The sequence below is a fragment of the Zonotrichia albicollis genome, chromosome 1 (assembly GCF_047830755.1).
Source record: "Zonotrichia albicollis isolate bZonAlb1 chromosome 1, bZonAlb1.hap1, whole genome shotgun sequence".
NCBI classification, from domain to species: Eukaryota; Metazoa; Chordata; class Aves; order Passeriformes; family Passerellidae; genus Zonotrichia; species Zonotrichia albicollis.
In genome coordinates this window covers 19,034,876-19,054,893 of record NC_133819.1, presented here as the reverse complement: position 1 = coordinate 19,054,893, position 20,018 = coordinate 19,034,876, and the positions used below count along the sequence as shown (strand labels likewise).

At 37.8% G+C, this 20,018-nt stretch overlaps 1 protein-coding gene across 2 annotated transcripts in view; it reads right to left on the bottom strand.

The window, feature by feature from the left end:
- Window positions 1–20,018, bottom strand: part of NEBL (nebulette) — a 246,373-nt gene that overhangs the window by 158,629 nt on the left and 67,726 nt on the right. For both annotated transcript variants that reach the window (XM_074535162.1, XM_074535159.1), the window contains exon 3: window positions 15,749–15,833. In XM_074535162.1, coding sequence (XP_074391263.1) covers window positions 15,749–15,833 — 85 coding nt within the window. The remainder of the gene's footprint in view (window positions 1–15,748; window positions 15,834–20,018) is intronic.

Below are 20,018 nucleotides of genomic sequence, written 5' to 3'. Positions count from 1 at the left end.
CTCTGGCAGCCATGGTGACAATTGCAGCTGCTTTGAAAGAGGAGAAACTTAAGTTGTGTTAGTAAGGAGATCTGCAAAGGTCTCCTTGAACTCTATTAGAAAGCAGGGGAATGGTGTTCATGACACATTAGGGGACTTCAGGCCTCAGTGTAGTAATCTATACACAGTTAACAAAGGGCAAACTTCAGCGTAAGAATGATTCTCTTCTCAGTTTAACTCCCCTGTTCTCACATTAACTTCCCCTGCATGTACAGGTGAGTTCTTGGCAGTGTAATATTAATGTGGCACTACTGCATTGGGTTCAGCACGTGTTACTCTACAGTTTGTAAAAAGTGCTTGTTTTCATTTGCACTAATTCACAAAATTCAGTAATTGGCAATAGGTTGTTTCCAACAGTAGTGCAAATTAGCAAGGTTCCACTTAATTTTCTCTAATTACTGGACTGAAAAGGATGATCGGGTACATTGAGAGATAATTAGCTAAGTGGGTATTAACCAGGGGTTTTGTGTGTGAAAATCTCCAATCACTCAACTAGACACTGACTAAGGCATTTCCTTTTGAGATAGATGTTCCAAATGAACCCCATTAGCTCCCCAAAGCTGCATGGTAACAGCTGGAAATCAGCACAGGCAACACTCAAAGAAAAATGGGTTTGAACAGGAGCAGCTATTCCCTTCTGAATTGGATTGCCTCAGACTAATTGAGAACAACTTCACTGGGCTGACAGAGCCTGTAGTTCCAACATGATAAAAATGATGTTTACACTCCCCAGGGGTACTGAGTAGAAGTCTGCCTTCTTGCATAGGAAACATTAGCAATTGCATCAGTTGTGAAAAACAGCTGCCTGCGCACCCCCTCCCAGCCCAAAAAGACTCAGAGAGGCTGTTAGCTCTGAACAGTAAGAGCAGCCACACAGTCAAATAGAAAACATGCACAAATGACCAGCACTGGACTAAGCAGCATACGAGCAGGCAATGCTATGGTAACAGAAATCAGATTTAATTGAAAGCGAGCTAAGAAAGAACTAGGGCAATAACCTCTGCCTTTCAATAGCATACATTCCTACTGTAATTGAAATATACACAAAGCAAACACCCCTAAGACATAATATGCTTCAGTAATTTATTTCCAAATCAGGGTCAGGACAATAGCTAATATTTGTTTCATTTCTGCTGCAAGAACATGTGCCTCAAAGAAAAAAAACTGGTAAGAGAAGATAGGATATAAAGCAATTGTAAGTCACGTGTTTGCTCAGATCTGCTCTTTCAAATAAAATATCAAGCAGGAAATACATTTCCCCAGTCCTTCCTTTCCTCTCCTAGGTGAAATATCTTTCTATTCCCTTAGACAGACAACATCTCATCATTGCTGTTGTAGCTCATTACCGAGGCAGTAACAACAGGCAGCTACTCTACCATTTCCACAGCAAACATGAATCAGCCTGGTGAGCACAATGAGCCTCAGCCATCAATTCAGTACAGAAAAAGAGTTTGCAGATGAATAATTTACTGCTGTCATCTCAAAGATTACAAAAAGGAAACGGTCTATTTATTTGTAAGGCAACATTATTGATAAATGTCCAGTTTAACCCTAGGATTATATTTGCTAACTTTTTTCCCCTCATAGTGAGGAAATTCCAGTATAAAGCTGCATTTAATTAGGTTTTCCTTACAATATTAGTATTTATAATTTAATAGCAAACTGCCAAAAAAAAAAGGCTATTTACTTGACCTCTTTGGCACTGCATTTCTGAGAGACTTGTAATAGCATAAGCATACAACTGAAAAAAATAATCTCTAGAAAACTAAATATACAAAAAATGAAGAAGTTCCTGTCTGATATTTTGACTTTAGCCACTTAACTATGATTCCAAGAGAAGGTTTTTGCAGTCAATTTATTGACAGACCCCATGTCTGCATTGCTCCATCCATCCTCAAACAGAGGCATCCAAGACACTGAAGTGCTGTTGTTTAAGTCACTCTGCAAAACAAAATACTCAGCTGAATAAATTCACTTAGCTGAGGACCCACAGCAGCAACTACACTGCATCTAGCTCCCAAGCAGATACAGATGACTACACCAGACAGAGCAAGCTCCTGGCTGTGACTTTATACTGTCAGCTTATTTCAGCAAAATTATACTGTCCTGTGATTTCAGTAAAATTCCAAGCTGTTCCCATCATCAGTTTGATTCCATCAAATCCAAAGTTTTGGAGCAAAGAGAAATGAATGAAAAATTAAAACCATATTATTTTAAAACTAAATATGAGCTTCCTTCAGCATATATTAGAAACAAAGCTATTATTGAAACACACCATTCTAGCCAAAAATCTTCTCTGTTTTTATTGCATTAAAGGCAACATTTATAGATACTAAAAATAACTCAGTGGACTAACATCTTTCAAGCTTACAAGATCTACAGAGTCAACAAAACATTTTCTAGGAATAAGCTAATCAGTTTTATTTATTTTATATTGTAAGGATTAGAAGTTAATTTTCTTAACTTTCAGTTTATAAGGTTGATTATTTGCCAGTGAAGAAGTCCCCAAAGTACATGAACTCTTAACTAGTAAAACACAGTTTTCTTGAAAGTAGACAGAAATAATGAATCAGAAATACCTATACAGTGCTAGAATTTATGCTTGTGATAAAGCACTAAGCAAGTAAAATTAAACAGAAATGCCTGTTAAAACCATTTTAAAACATCCACTCCTCAATTCATTTGTAGCAGGCTAGGACTTCCTTCAGAAAAGCATTCAGGTCTCTGCTCATCCTATGCTGCAATTTAAAATAAATCCTTCAATACCTACGGTCCACCAGGAAGTTTCTTTCCATTATTTCTGAACAAAAAAAAAGCAGCAGAGGTAAAACATTAAACAAAAGAGTTTTTTGCTGAGCCCTGTCACCATGCTTCTCAGAACAAGAAGGTTCTATATGGTGCTATAAAATAAGATGATCGGCATAATTTTTCACAGCTTGCTGGTTCAGGACAGCAGATGAGCTTTTCACTAGACTTCTAACATGTCCCATCTCTTTTCAGCCTTTTTTTTTTTTTCCTTACATTTAACTCCAGTCTCCTAAAAAGTTAAATTTGGTCTAGTTATCATTCAGTACTGAAACACTTCCCTCTATGTAACCAGGCATCAGATTCTACTCTACTTTACAAGTCTTTATTTGAGACAGCCATGACATTTTATACAGCACTAAACAGTAGGCAGAAACAGGCACTTCTAGGGGCACTGTTCATACAACCTTTTAGATATTCTGATCCAGATCATTATACACCCCAGGTGGCAGAATAATACTACCCTATGGCCTTGGCATCTACGAAAACAGAGGGGATTTTAAAGGTTTTCACCCACTAAGCTCTACCATCAAAACACATATTTGTAACTGTAAGTCGTCTGGAGCACAGGGGTGACGGCTCCCTGGAGTCCTGCCCTCCACATCCCCATCCCTCGGCTGCTCACACACTGAGCCCTGCCACCTCTGCTGCTGTGCACTGCTGACAGCCTTCCAGGGCAGCAGCTCCATTTTCCATTGGTATCACTCATTTCAAAATATTCCAGCTCCTGCACGCTCCATTCACATCTCGTCACAAGAATTTGCCAGGTTAGATCGCAAAGCAGAACTAACGCCAGCAAAGGCCAAAAGCAAGAGCTGGGCTTTAGGCTGCAAAATAGGACAAGAGATTGGAAAAGGGTGGAACTAAACTGAAGGAGCTAAATTTAAAAGGATGGAAAAGTAAGAGTAGCTTCTGTTGCAGAAGATGATGGAGAAAACAGCAGTATCAGAAGACTCCAGTGTTCAGTTTAGTCCAAGAGGAGTGGGCATGGGCTCAGGCTGGTGGAAAAGGCCACCCTGTTCACAAGCCATAGTACTGACAATGTAGGGATACACATGCCCATGATGCACCAGAAAGCCACAACTGAGTCGAATACAGCATTATTTGATTTTTTTTAATTCTCCTCTTATACAGATCAAAGCATTTTCCTTTGATCAGAACGAGCAACATAACCTATTTCCCATTTATCTCAAATGATGCTGCACTGCGTGCCCACCCCGGATCTGTGCTGGGTGTTTGCATTCCAGCCGTATCACCCATGCATTGGAGCATCCTGTCCTCAACACACATCCCTCTTACTCCCTTCTTAACAGGAGTGAGCAACCTGGACCTTTCTTCTGACCATGTTTACACATTTAAGCTCACATCAACAATTATATGACTGATAAATATGTTAGACTATGAAAAATGTATCCTACACTGGAAAAATATATCTGGTAGCTTCATTCACATTTACATTTCCCAAAGCTTTAAAGCAATTCAACTATATTTCCTGAAAAAAAAATTAAAACAAGAAATTCATGTTTCATTTTACTCAGTAAAATGTTTTTCTTTCAAGTAGAATTCAATATTTTTAATTCACCAGATAATAGAAAGTTACATCTTAAATGTAGATATATTTATATAGAAGTGTTTACATTTTAAACTAACCCGAACTGTAAGTACAAAATGAAATTTTGTCATTGCTAGCAGTAAGTGACAAATCTTTTTTGCCTCTTTTCCCTTCTTTTATTTTTTTATTAAAACATCTTATGTATTTCATCCTTCAAAATTTTGAGTCAAGCAAACGACAGGAAAAAAATAAACCTCTGCTCAAAGGAGTTTCTAACATCAAATCCTTGCCCCCTCCCCCCAAAATGTTTCCACCAAATACCTTCAAAGTTCTAACATTTGGTGCAATTAAAGCATTTAGTATTTTCTTCCACTCGCCTTATTTTGAGCTAGGTTAAACATTATACTAATCCTGCTCTTTTTCCTTTCTCCTTTTTTTCCTGACCCATTCACTTGAAAGCCCATCAACATAATCTCCTGCAAGCATAGCACTACCTGACAAACTATCACCCCGAATAGACCTCAATCCATCCTGCAAGGCAGCAGTTACAAGAAATCATTGAACTCTGAATGGTCCCTGCACCATCTGAGAATAAATCAGGAGGACAATATATTTCTTGGATCTAAAACAGCCCCATCAATAAGTAACCCAAGCATCAGGAAAATGACCAACTAAAATGCTGACGAACGCTCATGGGCTTTTATTGGGGTCAAGGGGTAGGACTGCCCAGGATCCCTCCTGCCTTTCTTCTTCATCCAAATACTCTGAAAGGCCTAATGCTATACAATTTTGGATTCATGTGTTGTTTTAGCATTGCACCATCAGGCAAGCCAAGGCAAATTTCTCCTTTCTCCTTCTCACAGTCACACTCAGTATATTACAAATCCACCAATGCCAGAGAGCTCAGGCTACAGAGAGGTCAGAAATTATCAAGAACTGAAAAAAAGAGAGAGACGGGCAGAGAGAAATATCCTCCAAGCCTCAAAGTGCAAAGAGTATCTTTTGCTGGAGCAGACAAAGGCCCTCTACAGCTATTCAAATATCCCAGAATATTACATTTTTACATTTTGTTGGGAAATACAGGGAATGACAAAGATTTTGTTTACTCAGTTTTTAATTTCTCTGCTAAGGCTAAAGCTCTTTTCATAGCTTCATTTGTTTAAGGCTTCTGCTTTGTAAGACTTCTAATTAGGAGAATGTGACACTCTCACCAGGCTTGGATTTCTCCTGTTAAGCAGCTTTGCTGGTCATTTTGTAAAGGCCACCTCCAGAACAAATGCTGACCGAAAACAGAATTAATAATGGATTTAAAGGATGCTACTCAGTAGCCAATGCACACAATGGAGAACAGCTGTTTTACACAAAGTAAAAATAAGCATCTGGATTGACTTCTTCGTTACACTCAAAAAAAAGGTAAAGAAATCCAGCCATTCTCAACTTTAGCAGATACAAATAAGAGCTAAGCAAAGTGCATACTTATAAAAGGTCTGCAAAAGCAGACTTAAATCACAGCTAATCACGCAGAAGCATATAGGTAAATCAGTATTCTCTTTTTTTCTCAATATAGATCTAAAGACTGGATGCATTCTAATGAAAAAAATAACTGCATCAAATAAGAACAAATATAATTATGGTCATGGAAATTCTCTAATTCTACATTCCCATCATATACAAATATGTAACAAGTTTATTGGAAAAATATTCAGCTAGCAGACAAACTAACAATGTATTTGAGGCAGTTTCCAGAGGTATGCTAGTAAAGGATTTACTCTCTCAACCTACTAGTAAACTTAATATATGTTAAAACTTTCAATTTGCTTTCTCCTTTGAAAGGGAATTAACGATATCTGCCAAACCACGCAACACTGCGAGCAATGATAACTCTCAAGAATCTCTTGAACCACAAAAACTGACACAGAATCATGGAATCATTAAGGCTGATAAAAATCACCAAGATTATCGAGTGTCTTAGGTTGCAAACACAAGATATGGCCAGGGGTGTGTATTCTATTTCCATCTGTTGGACGTGGGGCAGTTATCTTCTATTAATTGAGCCACCTGTTAAAACCAGGTGGGGCAGTTTTCTTTATCTCGTCCATGATCCATCCTCCCTCCAAGGAGATACCTTCTGTTAATGGGCCATTAAGTCTCACTGCATGACTGATAAATTTACATCATCCCATTGTGAGATGCTCTGCCCAGAGGGAGGAGAAGAATTCCTACCTGGATATAATCTGAGGTTTAGACAGACAGCCTTTTCCCACTGGATTCCCAGAGGAAGACCAGGCCCACCTACACCACCACTGGATCTTCAGAGAACTACACTCTTTTACAGGATCACTGCTTCAACAGAACCACATCTGCCACTCCAGGAGAACTGCAGCCACCATTTAATGAGACTGCTACCAACACCCTGACCCACAGGGTGTCAGGTCATATTCTGACTCTGTCAGTGTTGTTTTGTATTACTGCATTTTTATTTTTATTTTTCCCAATAAAGACCTCCTACTCCTACTTTGCCTGAGAGCCTCTTAATTTCAAAATTATAATAACTTGAAGGGACGGTTTTTTCATTTTCCATTTCAAGAGAGGCTCCTGCCTTCCTTAGCAGACACCTGTCTTTTCAAACCAAGACATCAAGTCCAACCTTTGATAAAACACCACCAAGCCAACTAGACCAAAGCACAAAGTGCCACATCCAGTTATTTCTTCAACACTACCAGGGATGGTGATTCCACCACTTCCCTTGGCAGCCCGTTCCAATGCTTAACCACCCTTTCAGCAAAGAAATTCTTCATGACATGTTGAGCTTGTAGCATCAACACACAAAAAAAAAAAAAAAAAAAAAAAAAAAAAAACTCTGATCTCTAAAGAGTAAAAGGGGCCCAACCTTGTGGAAAAAAAACTCAAACAAGAGATAAGGACAAAATTTAAGACATTTTCAGAGAACTAATAAAATTAGGAAAAATGCAGTTGTTTATCATACTCTTTCAGCATTTAAGACCGTAAGACTAATAACAAGAAAAAATTAGGGGCAAAATTAACATTGCCTCTATAAATTCTCTGTACAGAACCTCTGAAGTTTCTTAAGATATTTCCACAGATTAATACAAAAATTGGTTTCATTACAACAAGATGGTCAACTAGCTTCATTCCTTGGTAAGAAACAGGGCAGTACTTCTGAAAAGATCTGAGCTTAAAATAAAGAACTAAGTAGAAATCATTCCATTGGATTGGAAACCCAATGCTTTAATGCACAATTCACTCCTATAATCTCACATTGGAAAAAAGTCGGGCTGTTACTCTGGATAAAAGTGTATCAACAAAAATAAATACTCATATGCCACTTTCAAATTATTAAATATGTCAGCAACTACAATTTGATGAGGGGGTGGAGGAAGAGTTAATACATCCCAGCCATTACACAAATGGAAATCTAAGGCAAAGACTAAAAACTTTCTGGAGGAAGACATTAGCAACATCAAGAAAGTAAAACAAGTTCTCCTAATACAGTACATTGACTAAAACCATATTCCCAAAAATTTCATTTTTGATATCCCAGAGTGTGTAAGTAAAGACATGCTCCTTAGCTGTCCTTCCTTTTATTGATGAAATGAACAATACTCCACACTGGATCAAACCAGTCACCTACTGAAATAAGTTTCCTCTTGCTGATCACAAGTACTGACAGCTTTTGTGAAAAAACAGCAGTGTCAGCAATAGGAAGCAGGACTACACGGACCACCTTTGACTCAATGTGGCAGCCTGAAATATCCAGATCTGAAGCCCAGAAAGGAAAGAGTGGTGTGATCTCATTTTCTGGCTTTGGCAGACTTTCTCAGTACAAATACTCTGCTAAACAGGACAGGGGGCAATGGGACAAACGCAGTACTGACAGCCTTGATACCGACACTGCTGGGTGTGTTCCCCAGCTCTTCCCAAGGCACAACCTGGCACAGCTCAGTGTCTGCTTCAGAGAAGGGAGCACTCCTGAAGGGCATCAAGGACATACCTGCACCAGTTTTACTGCTCTTGACCTGACCAGTCACTGCACACAACCCAGAGGACACTGACCCCACAAACTCCCGATTGCAATCACATTTCACGTACGCTCAGTTTCATGCTTCTCAAATGCCACTCTGATGGGCTTCTTAGGCACCATCTAAAAGACTATGAAATGGAAAAAAAATATTTATTATAGGGGAAGAAGCCATGCGCAGTGTGGACATAAACCAGTACACTCTATTTGTCTTTGGGTTTAGGAACTCCTTCCTGACCCTCTTGTACTCTACAGTACAGGTGTGAGCATCTAATTGCAATTCCTGGATGCCTCATTTATTATGACAATTGTTCTGTTCTCAGTCTTAATTTTAAATTCTCTAAAACTGAATGCATTTTTCCTTCATGTGGGTTGAAATTCTGTGCAGTAATCCAACAAAAACATAACTAAAAAGAATCACAGCATCCAGTTACCCGCAACACCACTGCAAGCAACAAAGTGACCACTTAAAAATCTAGTTCCAAAAATAAAAACTAGAAAGAAGCTCAAGAGAATCTGGAGGGAAAATTGACATGGAAAAGAACATATACATTCTCCATTGCTCCTCATCGAGAACAAAAAGGACAGGTTTTTGAGATTTTAATTTTTTAAAAATATTTAAATAGTAGAAATTCTGATATCTCAATTTTGAAGTTATTATTTTTATTAATTCCTCCTCTAAAAGTTATACTAGTGCTGATGCAGTTAAGAATTTCACAACTCAATTCACAAATAACAGCTATGAATCCTGAGGCTCTCTTTTGTTTCCTTTCAATGACTTCTGATTGGACAAGTAAAAGTAGTGGGAATCAGTAAAATTTTGATTTTACTGAACCTAAGATTTTCTGTTAAGGATGTCCTACTTGGCCATTGATTCAATAACAGCAAGTCTATAAAAATGACTTTGTCCACAATAATTAATAATACATCATGACCGCTCTGCCCTCATCCTACCACAAAAATTACCTCTATTTCATGGGCATGGATTACCCCTTCACTTTTTGCAGTTAAACATTATGTACATCTGAAATGCTCATGTCAAAGAAAATGTACTATGGTCTTTTCTTTTTTGCATTAACATATATTAGAAAAATTAATCGAATTATATTAATATATTTTGCAGCTTACTTCTGAGTCTTAGCACTGGAAGATGCAATTTTTCTCCTGTGACTGTGCACTTTATAGACTTCCTAACTTTTTAGCTAGCAGGAAGTTTGCGCTGCTTGCTTCCAAGACTCTGCAGATACTATTGTGATTCCTTAAATGCAGTTCTGTTCTGGTTTTCTCTTATCAAATTACATAAGGTTTTCACAACACTGTGTTTAATAACAACAGGGCAAGGACTAATGCCAAAAAAAAGTCACACTTTTACTTTTGTATCATCAAATCAACAGTGAAAAGCTGATAGGTTACCATTTTCTATAGATGCTCATGTGCAAGTCTGTCTAAAGTTTCTTCTGAATGTTGGGCAGGTATTCATCTTTGCTTTGTAATGTGCTCCTTTCATTGTTATCTTTGCAGATCTTTTTTCAGAGAAATGAGTAAGTACAAAGAGAGTAGTCTGAAGCAGTTCTTTTGCTAAGGTACACATAATAACAGATAGACAAATACACATGACAACATGGGTTCAGAAAAAAGAAAAATAATTTACTGCTTTTCTCTACACAGCTTAACTTAGTGATTATCAAGGTGTGAAAAACCCAAAAAGAAAACAGGGGAAAGAATAGTCAATATCATAAGAAAAATCGTTATTTTATAAACAAGTAAAACAAAATAAAACAAAAAACCTATTATTCAAACTCCTTTACACAATTAATACTTCCTACACTGATCAGTACATTACCACTGGAAGTCAGTATAAAATTCTGTATAATAATATAGGCTAATTATATTAGATTAATTTTTTTAAATGATGATATGCAGTCAGTACCAGGAATCAGATTTAATACTTCAGTCTTAACAACTTAAAGCTAAGGCAAACAACTCTTCTGCTTCAGAAAGTAGCCCATACCCATATCTTATGTCCCAGTAGAAGATTTTTATTTTCAGACATGAAATCAAAGAATTTCAGGGTGTTACAAATGTGTCAATAACACAAAAGTGTATTCCTCAGAGAAACTCCCTCTCTGCTGTACAATCTGTTTATCTATCACTACTACACCCTGTTTGGTGTCTCTGCCTTGTGTTCTGGTGTCTCCCAGCCACAGGGTTACAACACGCTCATCTCCCCATGCTGGTTCAGCATCTGTGACAGCAAAGAGCATCAGACAGGAGAGGTGAGGAGTGGAAGCTGTACTGCCATATTCTGAATCTTACAGCCTAAGTAATTGCAAGGGGGAAAAAACCAAACAAACAATAAAAACAATGAAACTGAAACAATGTAGATACATGGTGTCGCAGGAACAGGAGCCAGTCCAGTGCAGACAGGATGCAGACAAAATCCCTCACACTCTTGGCAAGAAAAAAAATCAGTAGAGGTGACAACCATTTTCCCAGAAAACTGAAATTCATTCTGCCTCCTGCTCTCCGCTGGAGCTTTGTATTATTCACATAAAAAATTATTTCCATGTCTTTGATTCACAAGATAAAAAAATCCATTTAAACAGTCTTTAGAGGGAAAGAAGGAACAAACCAGTATTAGTAGGTAAGCATGATTTATAAAATACTTCAGTGAAGGGGTTCACACGGGAGCAGGGCAGAGCTTTCTGCAGGCAGTCTGGGTTGATTTTAATGCATCAACCCAATCAACATCTCCTGGACTTGTCACTCACAAATAACAGCAAGAAGAACAGCAGCCTGAGAAGCCTGCACTCTCCTGGCTCTGTCACCCCTCTCCTCATACATATTTGGTGGACTGGGTTCAGTTCCACAGATATCCAGAGAGAGAAATATATAAATAATCAGCTCCTGATGGCTATCTGGAAAAGTCCCATCTTTAAAATATGTTCCAGGATCTTCTTACAAAATCACCCATAAAGCTATAAGAAAGTCTCTCTGCTTGCCATATCATACTGCTTCCTCCTTTTCTGAGGAAAAGCATATTCCTTCCTCCTTTTCTGAAAGAGCATATTTTTATCTCTGTCTCTAGCTCCAAAATCTGCTTTCTCCATGACTTCTCCAATGAGCTCACTCAGGGTACCCCAGGAAATTCATCCAATGTCTGCTTTAGTAATCCATACAGCAGTTCATTCTCCTATAGCATTCCCTGCGGCAGCTCATTCCAAAGACTTCATAAAAGAGGCGCATATAAACTGAAAAGACTTTTTTAACTTATCAAGCTAATAAAAATAATCTGCCTGCAAGTTTGCTAACATGTGTTTTTGAAACAGAGAAACAAAGAGAAAAAGGCAAGAAGATTAAATAAATCGTTGAGAGGAACCTGAGGAAGGACAGGACAAATAACTGAATATGAAGAGTTCATATTCAATGGTAAGAAAAACTGCAAGTATGTTTCTTCCTAAAGAAACACAGATACACTTTCAATTATCAAAGGTTCCTATAAGGGAAATAAAGAAATCGAAGCACTTGGAGTTTCCAAGGACAGCCGCCTCAGGGTGCATCACCACAAGCCAGGACAAGAAGAAAGTAGGACAAGACCCATGATTTTGTATCAAGTTCCCTATGAGTTACTGGAAAGTACATTTCCTCAGAAAATGCTGGAGTAGAACACACCTTAAACATCAGTCTCTCTTTGATCTGACACTTTGATATTCTTCCTGCCAAGAACTGCTGCAGATCATCTCTGTTTCTTTTTGCAAGTTCAATGGGAGTGGCAGCTTTTGATGTACACAGCATTGCCACAGATGAGGACTAAAGGCCATGGAGCAATTTACACTGTTATAAAGTTAGAGAGATCAGTACTAAGGTACATGAAGGAAATTCCCAAGTAAACAAAGCTGAGATGACCATATCAGTAACTTCTGTAGTTGAGTTTATTTAAGAGAGGCATGTGGAAAGTATCCATTGCATACTATGAAGCAAGAGAATGCACTAATTCACCAAAAAGACAAGGATTTTTCATCAGAGAAGCATAAAGAAAAATTTTGTTTGAGACACTGGATCTCTGTCTCTACTCTACTTAGAGGATGAAAGACCTCCAAAGTCATTTTTCTCCTGTCAGAAGGCATGCTGGAGTTCTCCAGAATGGAAAACAAACACAGCCTCTCCAAAATGCATTTTTATCTCCTTTCAACTACAGAGCTGAATGAAAGCCCATGGAAGCAAAATCTTAAAGGGGGAGAAAGCTCTGATATTATATAAAATAGAGGAACAGTGTTCTCTGGAAAGTTTTAAATGCTGTCCTTTGACTTCTTAACAACATAATTTTTCAAGTGTTCCAAAGAGCTATCCATTTTCTATTGACTCCACCAGAAAACAGTATTTTGTTTTGTTAGTTTTGTTCTTGTCGTGTTACATCAACATGACACCCTGGCACCTAATGCTGACCTTAATGGATTCTTGACCAAGGACCCAGCACTGCAACTTAAAACACTGTCAATTGCTGCTTAAATGAAAAAAAAAAAAAAAAAAAAAACAAAAAAAAAAAAAACCACAGAAAACCAGATTTACAAAAACATGTATTTTAGCTTACACAATATTTAATGGTGTTTCCTTTACCAATTCATCATGTTTTGCTGAGCAAAATAGAGAGTAGTTCTAAAGTTACAGATTTTGAAAAAATACTTGGGAGTCCTGCAGTTAAATACATGGGTTTGCCTCTTCAGAACTAAAAGCATTAAAGAAGTTCACTTAGAAACAGCTATTACTTTAGAAAAACAATTCTCCTTATTCAGTAGTCAACATAAGTTTTACATTGTCTAACACGGAATTTGCTCAATCCCAAATTGTCAAATGCATTGGCAGGAGGCTCAAGCAGCTCTGATGAATACTGGAAGGGAGTAATAACGTGGTTCTATCCAGCCAAGTTTGGTTCACATGAAAGGCTTTTCTTGAACCATGCACACACTTTTTTCTACTGCACAGAACTGAAATGGAATTAGACCTGAACAATGCCAAATTGTATCCCATGCATTTTTTTTGGTTGGGAGTCTTTTAACTTTTCCTGAAAAGGTACCAGGACAAGGTATGAGATGGCCAATAGGGCTGACTGAGGACAGCAGTTCCTCTCAAGGCAAGTCCTCATACTCTTCGAAGTATTACAGAAGGTAATCAGAATTTACAGTCATATTTTAGGACAAGATGCAAATTGGATAAGGAAAATCTGGAATCTTTATGTCAGCACTGAAATTATTCACAGGTTAGGCTACTTAACACAGTCTAGATGTAAATCAACAACCAGGAAGCAAATGATGATCAAAAACATTATGGCTTTCTTCCGAGTAGGCAATTTTCTGCTCTTATAATTCAGATCTGCAAGTCTTTTGCTGACTAGTAATATTGGAAAAAAAAGCACATTGAAAAAATTAAGGGTTTCTGTCCATTTCTAAGTTTTGAGTAGATTCTTATCTAACATTTTATTACAGTCCATTGTGAACAGTTGCAGCAATTTTATTCATGGGCAAATTCCAAGTCCCTTGCTAATATTGCTTACCCAGTATCCTAGAATGCTAAGTTCTCAGTTTCAAAACAGAGAATAACACCCAAAAAAAAGTTTCTTTATGCTTCCATAGTACCACAGAGGCATGTTTTAAACAAGTTAGGGAAAGCCACTTACTTCTCCTATATCCTCTGTGAAGAGCAGTAACGTTTTATTATTCTACTAAATCCCAACATTTTTTGTCAAACCCCTAAAACACAGTGGGCCGAGAACTTGTATTCTCCTTTGAAAGACCTGTAAAAAGTACTGGGTTTGAGTTCCTCTGAGTGATACAACAGTAACTCTGGTACATAGAACCACTGAATTACAATAAAATTAACCAGACTCTAATCTGAAATCCACCCAAGTCAAGAAAAGACAGAGTGCACAAATTGTCTCTTTCTAGATGGCAGAATTTCACAGAATCACAGAATTTCTAGGTTGGAAGAGACCTTTAAGATCATCGAGTCCAACCCATGTTCTAACACCTCAACTAGACCATGGCACCAAGTGCCACATCCAGTCTTTTTTAAACACATCGAGGGATGGTGACTCCACCACCTCCCTGGGTAGATGATTCTAGGATTTGACCACTCTTTCTGTGAAAAACTTCCTCCTTAATTCTAGCCTGTACCTCCCTTGGCGCAGCTTGAGACTGTGTCCTCTTGTTCTGTCTGTTGTTGCCAATTTCAGCATGACATTATTTCTCTATGTTTTATAATCAACAACCATAATGGCAAAAGGTAAAGTATTTTTAAGACTGTACACAATGCTAAATATGTCCTACTTTTCTATTCAGCACTCCTTCAATTTTACTCACCAACCTATAGAGATCTTCCAAAAATGAAAGATCTTGTTGTCTACTATCTGGTTTTTGCTACAGTTTTTTATGACAATGATAGCTATGAATTTATAACAAGAGATCAAAACTAAAATACAGTAGATTTGGGGAAAAAAAAAAAAAAAAACCAATTTCCATAAAATAAAATGCAATCAAATATTATCAATTGTCTTACACAGGACAGCTACCAGCATTGCATAATTTAAAATAGTATAAAGTGATACTGGAGAGTGGGGGAGACGAGGGCTTTTCAGATAAACATGAATTAATATCAATCATAACTTTATATTATGGTAGATAGCCAGCATGGTATTTGAGTCACCTCAGTCGTCTTTGCCATTTTCTTCTCTTGTTTTCCCCTTTTCATTTTACATTTTACTTTAAATATATTTTTTATTAATCTACCTAAGTTTTGATTGATAATGTGTTTATCACAACTAGCTTACAGACTGCCTCATAAATTAGTTGACAAAGGCCGTAAGAGATCTGTAAAGTGATTATTCAGTCACTTCATTTTTTATAAATATTAAAGGCGTCTAAATATCTGCTAATGACAAATTCATTGTTTGTTAATCTCACGTTATTTTATTATTATGTTTAATGCAAGCTAACAATGGTAATTTGTCAAAGGAAAATGAACCCTTTGAGTTAAGCTGTATCACTTCTAACATTAAAAACTATTTAGATGCTTCATGTACTGATGAAAATGAAGGATTCCAGTGATGTCAATGGACTTACAATTGTATGGTAATTAGTATAAGTGAGAACAAAAATTAAACCTTGAGTTTTGCAGTATTATACCAACTCACAATTTTTTTATAATTACACTGCAGTGCTACTATGTATGTACACAGAAATACTACTACTACTTTGAAAAACTATAAAGAAGACGACTGACCATCTAATATTAACAAGACAAAAGAACTTTTTATTTACCTGACTTTGCAATTCACTTTGCTGCTTCAGGCGGAGATTTTCTGGTGTATCAGCCACTGTAGTGAAGGACTGCTTTGGGTAATGTCTAGAAGAAAAAGAAGTACAAAGCCAAACCATAAATATTTGCACATGCTAGAAAGTCAAATGCATTCCAGCACTCTTCCTACAGTGTACATAATTCTTTCATAGTTTGCTATGAATTAAAAGTATTTTAAAATACTGTGTCAGACATGCCTTACAGAAACAACATAAAGGAGTTCCTGCAATGAGTCTAAATCCCACCCATTCATCCTACCCAGTGACTTCAGAGATCAATCAGCAAAAATTTGCTTTCAATGGAGTGATCAAAACCGTGTTTAACTGCATTGTCTTGGTATAGCCATGTGCTGGACAAAGACAAAACTAAAAGCCCTTAAAATGAAATTGTTTTACAGAAACCAATGCTACATAAAAGAGCACAGCTGGAGTACCACAGGGTCTTTAATCCTTTAGTGTAGGAGCCCAGAGGATCAAGGCAGGTACTTTCTGGGGAGGGGAAAGTCAAGTGCTTTAACAGCAAATACATCAATACAGTACTTTAATATCCAGTACCAAAGGCTGTGGTGTCTCAGAACTGCAATGCATCAGGCATCTCTCTTTCCATTTGAAATTTTACACCTTTACAATATGTTCCTACTATCTGCTTTGGCATTTTATGGTAACATGCTCTATGGTAGTCTGCTTCAGCAGGGAGGTTGGACTAGAGGACCTTTGGTGATCTCTTCCAATCCTAATCATTTTGTGATTCTGTGAACTCTAGCAGTCAAACCCTCCTCATTTACAGAACCACTATTTACTAATTTTCATTGATTTATCCTGTAACTTTGCAGTCAAATAAGAAGTATCTTAATAGAAAAGGCTGCTAAAAGAAGCAAATAAAATGAAACAGCACATCCCAAAATATTCATAATATTATGAGCCAGAAACACTGTGAGGAAACCAAGTCTTACTAAATACTTTCCATCATCTTCAGTCTGAAACCAAAATGTTCACCCTACTATCATGTGAGGCACTCACGTCTTCAGTCACCGTTCGCAGCTTCCCATGTCTGCCAGCTCCCCCATTTGTGCCTCCAACATTTCAGAGTACAAGACAACAGGCAGAGTGTTACAAACACAATAACAACTGCAGTACAAGTTCCACAGAGTAAGCAGTAAGTGTCTGAAGACAGAGGATATGCAGTATTAAACATTTCCATGTTCAAACTCCAGGCCATCTCTAGAGTGTGCTTTCAGCAGCTAGCTGTATGCTGTTGCTATGATTTCATCATAAAATTTCTGTTCTGTCTAAACATGACACATATTTTCTTTCCAAATTGTATTTTGTAATTAAGTTTTCTCTATACAAGCTCTATTTCCATGAAGTGTATGATTTCAGTAAAAAAATATATATATCTGAAAAAATGAAACAAGCATAAAAATTAAGAAGGATTTCTGGTTTTATCCAAAAGCTGAATGTTTCCCCCTCAGAAATGCAAAACTGATAATTGATGAGAAATGCTGCCTGAACTTCATACAGTTGTCTGCTCCAGGCCTGATTCCCTCATCAGATGACAATCTGCATTGCCAGACTTCTGCACCACAGCACAATTGGGTAGACCCCTGCACCAAGAGGCTGTGGAACATCACCTCATTTATGGTGTCATTACACAGGGAAAGCAGGGGAGAAATACAGGACAACCTAGGGATTTCAGGTTCTCAAGGGCTAATAACTGTGTAGAAAGAGCAAAAAAATTAAACACCTTGATGAAAGAAAGCTTTTCCTCACAGAAATGTAAGAGCTATCCAAGACTGGGTACTAGCAGATGGACAAACATGCTGCTCCAACTTTATGTCAGCCACTTGTCTCAGAGAGCTCATGTCACTGAAAACTAGAAAGCAGAATTTCTAGGCATGACACCCTTCAGGATATTCATTTGGAATAACAGTCAAGTCCTCCCAAAGCCCCACCCAAGATGGTGCTCTAGCCAGAGAGAGCACTGAGAGTTCTGCATTTGCTGCTGCCCCTTTTCTCCTTTTCAAAACAGGGGCTCCCCCACCACCCCTCAGAGCCAGCCTGGGCCAGCCAGCAGAACAGCTCAGCCACAGCCCCAGCAACACACAGGGAGCAGAACCAGGCTTGCACCAGGCAGATGGTGCCAGCATTGTGTAATACCTTGGGACAAGGAAGATACTTCCAGAAGGGCTTCTCTTTTTTTTTTTTCCTTTATTTCATTTTTTCTATCTCACACTTCATTCTTCTGTATAGAGGCAAAAACCAAATGCCAGACTGGCCACAAGGAGGGTCGTAAGCTCTTTTTGGAAAGCAGCAATGAGCAGATGGGGAAGGCAACAAGCCACCTCACAGCCAGGGCTTGCTGATGCCCAAGCAAGATTGTAGCAATGGTGCACAATTCACACCTCAAAGCATAGCAGCCTTCCACGTAGCAGCCATGAGACATCCATGGATAGCTCCTGAAGATGACAAAATCCCTATCCCTAAAAAAATATAATCTGCCATACATGCAATTAAATATTGCACATGTTGAATGCTGAAAGCATAAACTTTCATTGCACTGCTTTGCACCATGGTTACATATCATGACTCTGGTAGCATAACCACAGTAATCACATGTATTCATCATTTTTAGCATGGAGAACACAGAGTGCAGCCAGCTCAGACAGGGTTTTTGGCCTGGTCCCCTCGGGAATTGTGTGGACAACACTGAGGTAAGTGTCTGAGCCACAGCCCCCAGGGAGCCTGTTAGCAACAGCAGCAGAGAACTGCAAACCCAGGCTCCCAAATTAAATCTCTCTATTCTGGAGATAAAAACATACACCCTGTCCCTACCATTCACCAGCTCTTACTTCTGGTCATTTGCAAAAAAATGCTTTCTTCCACAACTAGTATTCAGAAGCTCAAGGGTATTTCAACATTCCAAGCAAACCATTTCAGAACCAATCTGATCACTATTTATTTCAGAAGCACTAGCTCCATACTTCAAGCAAAAAAGGTATGTTCAGTCTTGAAGAAGCAGTGCTTGAAAATGCTTGAAATTACTATGTAAACTGATTTTATCAATGAAAAGCATTTACACTTGACCATGGAAGAAAACAATACATATGACAAGTGAACAAAACTGCTGAAATTTAAATTGTTCTTTAAACTGATCATCTAAACCTTTTATCAAAATGTAAACCATTGATCAAAATGTATTACAGTTATTAAAACGAGAATCATTTAGCAAAATTAAATTAGCAGTGCATTCTACTATGGGTTGTCATTTTAACCACAGCTGATTTATGAAACCTATCACACGGTATTTCAAACCAGAAAGACACGGGTTTAGATACATCCCTTCTAATTTATGGAAATTCTTGTCTCAAATGCATTAAAAAGACTAGTGTTAAATTTAAATCCTATCTTCAGCTTTCCACATTTGTTTTAAGCTTACTGATACCATGTCTTCAGGATAATTACCAGTATTTAAAATATTAAATTATGTGAAAACTATTGAAGATACATTGCACCACTGGATATTTTCGTCTGAAATAGAAGGCTGAAACACAAGTGTAAAAATTCAATAATCTGCTTCTTCAACTACTAGTTTAAGGCTATACCACATTTCATCAAAATGTTCTGAATAAGGATAAGTAACTGGATGGCAACAGCCTTTAATTCCAAAGGCTGACAGTGGTCCCTGGTAATCTGTTGCTCAGCTTCCCTTTTGTCCAAGATGATGTCAGAGAAAGAGCCAGGAATTGGTTAAGGAGGTTGATCTCATGTCAGCTATTTAATAGCAATGTCCAAAGGATTTTTTTTGTTTGTTTTAAGTCTTTGTTAGTTGTCTAAGTCTACTTAGCAATATGTCTTACCACACTAATGCTATTAGGATTAATCCTGTATAAAGATCTATACAAGAAGTTCCAGAACAAATCAGGATACACAGTAGAGTGTCTCTGTTGTGGGTTACTGTACTGCCTGCCTCAGCTGCACAGCTTGATTAATAAAGCAAACCACAACTCAATCTCTTGCTGCTTATGAGGAAACTCCTTCACTTTTGATATTTGAAAACAGGATCAGTAAATCCTCTGAGAGCTCAGGAAAGCACCTGAAAGTTACCTAGCTTTTCCAGTGCCTAAACACAGAAATTTTCTTTAACACTTTTTTAGCTGTAAAGTTTTCATCACCTTTTCCATTCTCTCAATCCAACAATAAGAAAGAAAAATATTCTGAGAGAATGGGATGAAGA